The 8,150-nt window shown below is 37.1% G+C and overlaps 1 protein-coding gene across 9 annotated transcripts in view; it reads right to left on the bottom strand.

Annotated features, from left to right (window-relative positions):
* The window catches only part of DTL (denticleless E3 ubiquitin protein ligase homolog), a 48,349-nt gene that overhangs the window by 4,810 nt on the left and 35,389 nt on the right, over nt 1–8,150 (bottom strand). For 2 of the 9 annotated variants that reach the window (XM_015568830.1, XM_015568831.1), the window contains one exon: nt 7,418–7,606. In XM_015568830.1, the coding sequence (XP_015424316.1) occupies nt 7,508–7,606 (99 nt within the window). In that variant the 3' untranslated portion in view covers nt 7,418–7,507. Of the gene's footprint in view, nt 1–5,603; nt 7,607–8,150 lie in introns of those variants that run through there. The other 7 variants (XM_015568828.1, XM_015568829.1, XM_015568824.1 and 4 more) reach the window with 6 other exon arrangements.

Below are 8,150 nucleotides of genomic sequence, written 5' to 3'. Positions count from 1 at the left end.
CTTCAGGCAGGAAAGACAATCATTAAAAATGCCTTCAGATTGTGAAGTGAGGATACATACTATAAGTTTGTATTTACACTGAGCCTAAACACTCTGTTTATCCATTCTTGTGGGGTGGCCGGCCAGGATAGGCAGGTGAAATGCTCCCTGTGTAGCCACAGAACACAGATTGAAGTGAACTGACCCATTTGGGAATCAAACCCACAACCCTGGCTTCATGACTATTCAACTGGCCAAAATGAAACCAAAAAGGAGAAAGTGAATGGGATTAGAAATGCTGTCAACAAGAAGGCAAGAGAATACCACAGGACAACTCAACAAGCTGTTCTACGATGGCATCCTGTCTTTGTACAATTTATCTTACAGGAGAGTTGGCTCGGACCGAAACTTTTCCTAATCTTAAAAAAAACCCCACCACATTCTAATTTTCCTTATCCTGTAGGCACTGCATGTATAATTCTAGGGCCAGATTCTACATGTGCAACACTTCAAGGCCAATACCTCATTACCTAATTAGGGAGCTAAGAAATGTTAATTATAACCGTCGTCTTCCTACCCCCAACCTAAAATTATTATTATTCACTTCGACTTATCTGCTAGTCAACCCCATTTGTGAAGACATTGGCTTTTGGATGCTGAGATCTTACTCTCACATAAAGCTCTCTAAATCCACTAAGGCTTTTGAGGAAGCAACATTTCCAACTTGACATGACTGTTGGGCTGATTGCTGACCCATTGCAGAAGCAATAATACCTAGTGAACTTTATTTTTTTTAGTTCCTGTACCACTACTGCTATTTCAATTACACTTAACAAATCCTCCTATTGTGTTTCTTTTCATACAATTCTTGGAAAATTGTGTTTGAGTGTATTACAGATAATGGGAAAAAAGTGGAAGAAAAAAAGGGAAAGATTGGTGCTGAATGATGGGTTATTTGCTAACTTTATGTCAATATAGTAAGGCCAAGTGGTTTATTTATAGTATCAGTAATACATATTATCTGGTAATACATTGCTAGAGGAAAGGGCTCATTATTTATATAATTATTTTTAGTCTGTGACTTTAAAAGCAAGGCTGTTAATAGAAGAAAAAAATCACCCCTTAACATGTTCATTCGAAATAACTTTGGCGAATACCCAGGAAGGAGATCCAGCATGGTGGGACTATTTTTCAGAGGTGCAGATGCCAACTCATAATAAGAGAATGCCACATTCTCTAAGTTCCTGTAAACTGGAAGCCAGGGTCTTGAACAGCAGAAGTGGCAGCACAATTTGATGCTCAGATGCCATTGAAACCCTAATGCTAGTCTTATCCACCAAAATGTCAAACACATGGCTGATATTTTGTCACTGATGTGACAATGGCAACAAGTATTAATATTTTTAAAAAAAAATTGCTTTTAGAGAGAGATGAGTGGGGGGTGTGTGTGAAAAAATATCAATTTGTCGTTCCACTTACTTATGCATTCATTGATTGATTCTTGTATGTACCCTGACCGGGGATTGAACGCACAATCTTTTAGTATATGGGACAACACACCAACCAAGCCACCTGGCCCGGGCCTGGCAACAAGTATTATTGGCATCATAAAGGAGCCCAGGGAAGACTCTCATTAAGTAAGTAAAGAATCTAGAGTCTACATAATACTCCTCAATCAAATGTTTGACTCATATCCTACAAAATCAGAGCTACTAACTGAGCACCTCTTTGATTTTATTTGCCTACAGACAGCCAGGGAACACAAAAGCCTAACAAGTGATCAAGTACTGGGTCTAAAGGCCTGGCAGCTGTAGCTTCCTTCCTAAAGGTGAACACATCTTAGACACTGTAGGAGAGCTGGAGGCAGCAGCCAGGAAATGGGAGGGTGGGCTTTGTGGGAGCAAAGGCTTTGGCTTGCTTAAGAGTCCAGGATACAGATTTGCAAATGATAGCCTCTTTAAACAGTGGCTGAGACCATATATATGAAGTAACTTCTATTCTTTTCATGTCAACCTGGTGCGAAAGAGTCATGAGTTTCAAACACCTGAGGACCTGGTGATTTTCCCCCTCAGAGGCTTCCTTGACCTTTTAAAAAGTGCTACAACTGGGAGGCCCAGGCAACATACCTTTGAGGACCACATTTCCAGTAAAAATGAGACAGGAATGAGTTAAGAAAACGGAAAAGTTAATAAATGGATTAATAAATAATCCATTTATTAAAACCCCTGCATTCCCTACCTTATGAGAATAATTCTAATAATAATAATTGTTTAGTAAATGTTAGCTATTGTGTACCAGGAACTGTCCTAAGAGTTGTACATGTAATAACCACCCAGCCCATTTTACAGAACAGGAAACCAATTCACAGAGGTTAAGGAACTTGCTCAAGGTCATACAGTTAGGGCTTGGGTTCAAAGCTAGATGGCTTGGCTTTAGAGATCCTATTTTTAATATTATTTATAATGTTGTAAAGAATAAAAATATGCATGAGGAAAGCATTTTACTTTGAAAAGTTAAAGGTGCTCTTAATAGCAGCTGAATCAAGTTCTGGAGGGAAGAGTCTGCATCTAGAATCTAGATAGCACTTGCTACATAATAGCTATTTACAAACAACTTCACTCAAAAGACTTGCAAATCTGATCTTTACCCATTGCTCTTAAATGCCGACCTTAGCCTACTGTAGTGCCCTAGATAAAGTGAATCCTTTGACAAGTAGAAAACAACAACCAGTCGACAGGCAGGCGCACCCAAGGTACCTCACACAGGGCTTGGCACCCAAGTGATGAATAAGTGCTGGCTGAAATGAGTACTTTCTAATCAAAGGCATTTTGAAATGTGCTATTTATATTCCACAAAACAGACTGAGTATAAATTATTCAGAATGTCCAGACAGGAAGGGGGCATGTGACAAGTTAAGGAAATTAAAGAGAAATGGGGTTATAAGTGAAATATTAAAACTTTGAAAGTCAAAATAAAGATCCTGGCTATATATCTTTGAAATCCTCTTTCCTGGCTTAGCAGGGAAGTGGGAGGGATGAGCTTTTTGGATGAAACAAGCCTGTTCTTTAACAGTATAATACCTCCGTATTGTACATACTTGCTATAGGCATACTGTTCTAAACAAGCTACTTAATATGTTCAGGTGATTTTTTAAAAAAAGGCTCACTTTATCTTACATCATTCTTTAACAACCCCTACACTTTTTAGCAGAAATAAAATGGGATTTTCTACCACTTTAGACAATAAAACCGGTCCCTTATAACGAGTTGGGCTTAATTCCTGGCATCAGATCTAATGAAGTATTACACTCAACCTCATGTTCAACAAAATGCTATGTTTGGCCTGCCTATAATTTCCAACCAATATCTAAGGACCTAATGAATAATGCAGATTTTCCCATAATTCCCAAGAATGTAATGAGTAACTGAGGTTAATTCATGATATGGCATGATCTAAACCTAACCAGACAAAGAATCTCCTATGAGGCCTGTGTGAGAAGCAGTGAGATTTGACAAGCAAGAGCTCAACTGGGCCTATATTCAGCCCTTTATACCAGCGGTTGCCAACCTTCAGACCCCATGGACCACTGGTTGGTGACCGCTGCTTTATAAAACTGTGAAGCAGAAACCACCTGTGCTTAATTTCCATAAAGAGGACAATCACTCAGTTTCCCTAGTAGTCATCCCTTGGTATTTGCAGGTGATTGGTTCCAGGACACCCCCCCCCCAATCAAAATCTGTGGGTGCTCAAATTCCTAGATTACTTCTAAAACCTAATACAATGAAATGCTATATAAGTAGTTGTTATACTGTATGTTTAAGGAGTAATAATGAGTAAAAAGACTGTACATATTGAGTATGGGCGCACTAAAAGTAGGCCTAACTACATAGTGCATATCCCCAACAACATAACATTGTTCTATCAGAGATTGGTTGAACCCATGGATACGGAGCACCAACTGTATGACATTCTCACTCAGTCTCTCTTCTTTGCACGTCTGTAAAATGTTGCCCACACTACCTAGTTGTGGAACTGATTCTGTGAGACCACTGGGTCTTTGCTTTAAGAGCAGTGTGAACAAACCCACAGCAAAACAAAAAAGCAACCAATCAAATAGGAGATAGTATTTGCAAACAATAGCTCCAACAAGGGATTATTATCCAAAATATATGAAGAACTCATACAATTCAACACTAAACAAACAATCCAATAACAAAAATGGGCAGAGGACCTGAATAGATACTTCTATCAAGAAGACATACAAATGGCCAAAAATATATGAAAAGATATTCAACCTCACTAGCTACTAGGGAAATGCAAATCAAAAACTACAATGAGATACCACCTTACACCTTTTAGAATGGCTATTATCAACAAGACAAGTAGTAACAAGTATTGGAGAGGCAGTGGAGAAAAGTGAACCATCATTTACTGCTGGTGGGAATGTAGAATGATACAACCACTATGGAAAATGATGAGAAAAAAGTATGGTGGTTACCAGAGGGAAAGGGTTGGGAATGGTGGTGGGGGTAAAGAGAGCCCAATATTTGGTGTCAGAAGATGATTTGACTTTGGCTGATAAACACATAAAGCAATACACAGACCATATATCATAGAAATATATACTTGAAACCTATATAACGCTATTAACCAATGTTACTCCAATAAGTTTTTTTTTAAAAAAGGAGGAATGTGAAAGTTCAGACCATCTTGGGACTAGGAAAATAGAAAAACACGCCTAAGAGCGGCAGTGGGTTTGTTACATGATAGGCTTCTAAACTCAAATATTTAACTGATATGTGACCTATAAGAGACCATGGCCATAGACACACACATACATATACTTAAAGGCATCCATATTACACAGTAGAGGCTTTAAAAAATGCTTCCTATACAGGCTGTCCCAAAAGTCTTTGGTGAAGTTTTAGCTATTAAGGCTGAGTGTGGGGGTGAAGGGCTGAACCCACCCTCTGCCAGTCCAACAGGGTTAGCTACAGATGGTCTTGATTATCATCAGTTAAATGTGCAGCCAAGACGACAAGAGTCATTTTAAAGGATTAATCAGTGAACCCTCAAAAAAGTAAACTAAGGAAACTAATCCAGCATCGCAGCAATAGTACTTGGAGTGTATTCAAATGGAAAAGCTTGGGCTGGAAATACTTGTTTAGAAAAACAACTACATCACTCCATCCTCCTTCATCAAGTAATCCAAGCCATTGTAGTGCTCAAGGTCTGATTAAGCAAGATGGATTTATTTATTTATTTATTTATTTATGTTAATTTTCCTTTTTTTTTTTTTAAGAGAGAGGGGAAGGGAGTGGGAGAAACATCAGTGTGAGACACATCCACTGGTTGCCTCCCAAGCCTGCAATCCAGGTACACGAGCCCCTACACAGAATCAAACCCCGGTTCAGTCCATGGGCCGATGCTCTAACTACTGAGCCAACTGGCTAGGGCACAAAATGTATTTTATTAAAACAAAACCTCTTTCAGCTTGACCTAAATCATATCCTTGAATAACTTTTATTCAATGAACAAGTAGAAAGGATTCTTGATTACTACTATAGTTCTTTTGTGTAGCATGCTTCTAAATTAATGCAAAAAGCTCAGAAGAGGACATCAGATAAGGTAAAAGGCTTTATTATTCAGGATCAGCTCAAAGAATGACATTGACACAAACAGGGATAATTATCTCATTACATTTGACCTTTGGCACCCATTTGAAGTACTAGTTTTCCAAGTGAGACATGTTATACCCAGCAGCTTCTCAATAGCTTCTGACAGCCACATTTACCCCAATTTCACTCAGTAGAGCTGTCAGGAGATGTGCAGGGATACAAAGAACAAAATCATCTATTTTAGTTATCCTTTTCTTTTTCAAGGATTATTTTCCCTACTGGCTTTCAAATCAAAAGATGGATAGATAGATAGCATTACCTGCAAGTATTGGTCATAAATACCTTCCCACAGTTTAATACTCAAAAATAAAAACACAAATATATGTAGAGTTCCTAAATATTCAGTTAATACTAGCGTGTGCTTTGCTTTGAAGTGACAATTTCATAGCTTCCCTTATTTTTCTCCTCAGATAAAACCAAGAGAACCCATGCTTAATTGACCTTTGCAGTGACAAGCTTAACTTATAAGAATCAGAGGAATTAAAGAGTTTTCATTAAGAATAGACTTGAAAATTATCACAAATATATGAATGAAGTCTCCATAGTCCTCAGATATATAGATAAAATGAGTCAAGTTTCATGATTAGAAGGGGACTCCCTTGCAAGGACAACAGCGCATAGAAAGTACATGAAGCTTGTTTCTATAAGGTTATAATGGGGGAATATATAAAACAACAGTTCATCTCAAGATGATCGATATGTAACTGTTGATTAAGGGAAGGGATGTTCAAAATATTTTGCACATTATAACTTAGAGTTAGTCTATACACTCTATATTAAATATCTACAAAAAAATCCGATAACCTTTTGACTCAGGACTATATTAGAAAGCCCCTGCTTTTTATGTATATGAAGAGAAACCAAAAAAAGCAAGTTAAAGCCAAGATTTATTTTTGAGGTTCCGGATTTTCAGCTTAGAGCTACCTACTTTTATAAAAGTATCAATAAGAAACTGTTACTTTTTCTTAAAATCTGATGACCTATTTTTTTTTTTTTTAAAGTTGCAGCACCTGGAGAACTGAGGACTGAATTCAAACCCCAGCTTCAGTGTATGACTACTAGGTTTATAAACATCTCCTCTTGTGATTGGCAAAAAATCACAACCTCTGACAGAACATGATGTTGAGTTCGTAACATAGTAGATTGTGTAGCAAAAATATGAGGAACTTAAATCTTGTGTAGAAGATCTATTTTGGGGAAAAAAGACAAAGTTTCTAGTGTTTTTCTACTTTCTCCAAAGAGTTGGCTGTTTTTAAAATAAAGATGATTTTAACTACAGGGACTGTATCATTGAATCACGTGCTAAATCAATGTAAATGTACTTATCTGAACATAACATTTTTACACATACTTAAAAAAAAACAACCCAAAAGTATAGTGAAAAGACTATATATTTTAAATGCAAGTATATTAGCTTGAGGCAGCACAGATCCAGGGGTCTTCAAAAGAAGACTACTTTAGCAGTGGGCCTTCACAGACAGGCTTCCTGCTATGGCCAGCAGATACTTTAAACTATGGATATGAAGTCTCAGAGTAACAAGAGACAAGTCTTATTTTTCATCTCTATAGTCTGGGATGTCATTATTGTAGAGAAGATGCATAATTAAAAAAGTGAAGACTACTGATTGAAAATGTTTATGAAATTAAAACACAGCATTCATCATGAGGAAGCTGCATATACATTACGGTAGTAGAACCAGGCTAGGTAAATTTCAGTTGAAAGGATTGTCTCTAAAAATGAAAAAAAAAAAAAGGTAGTTTTCTTAAAGACCAGAGTTATAGAGTCACTCTGTTGTATTTTTGTCTTGTTTTAATGGGCCAAAGTTCAGTTAACTTACTCAGATTAGGATCTATAATTCTGTTGACCGTTCAGGACTACAGTAGTCATCTTGGGACTTTCTATGGAAGTATGTACAAATTTTCCTCATGGAGTTGGGAGTAATAGTGACCTAGAAGAAGAAAGTTTAAATTTCAGACATTTTCTAAGATAAAGCCCAGCTGTTACTCAAGCAAGTTATCATGAACAGCTATTTTAAAAGTTAGGATGCCTAGAAATGTGATCCAAATACCTGGATGACAACTAATCTTTTGGTTGATTAGTACTGAATATAGTAAAAATTTAATAGACAGTATTTAAGGAATAAAGGCACGGGCTTTTCTTGTGAACAGAAAATATTTACCAGTTAAACCTCCTAATAGGAACCAAAGAGATTAAAATTACCTTCCTCTTTGAAATGAGTAAATGACCCTCCTAAACGTACAAACTAGACAGGTATGCAAATGACAGTTGCTACTCTCTTTTAAAGAAGTCTACATTATTGTCATATACATAAAGAAAAATCTTTTAAAGAACCTTTAGCTTCAAAGATTAAAAAAAATAAAACCAGTGTTAAAGAGACAACTGGCCCAAAATGGAGTCACATGTGCTAAGCTCCACCACAGCAAACTACAACTAGCAATACATAACCTATTTGCAGTTTCAGCCTCTCCCAG

This window comes from Myotis davidii, unplaced genomic scaffold (genome assembly GCF_000327345.1).
Source record: "Myotis davidii unplaced genomic scaffold, ASM32734v1 scaffold1525, whole genome shotgun sequence".
Taxonomy (NCBI): Eukaryota; Metazoa; Chordata; class Mammalia; order Chiroptera; family Vespertilionidae; genus Myotis; species Myotis davidii.
Note: the sequence above shows the minus strand (reverse complement) of the source record. Positions and strands in the feature narration are given on the sequence as shown.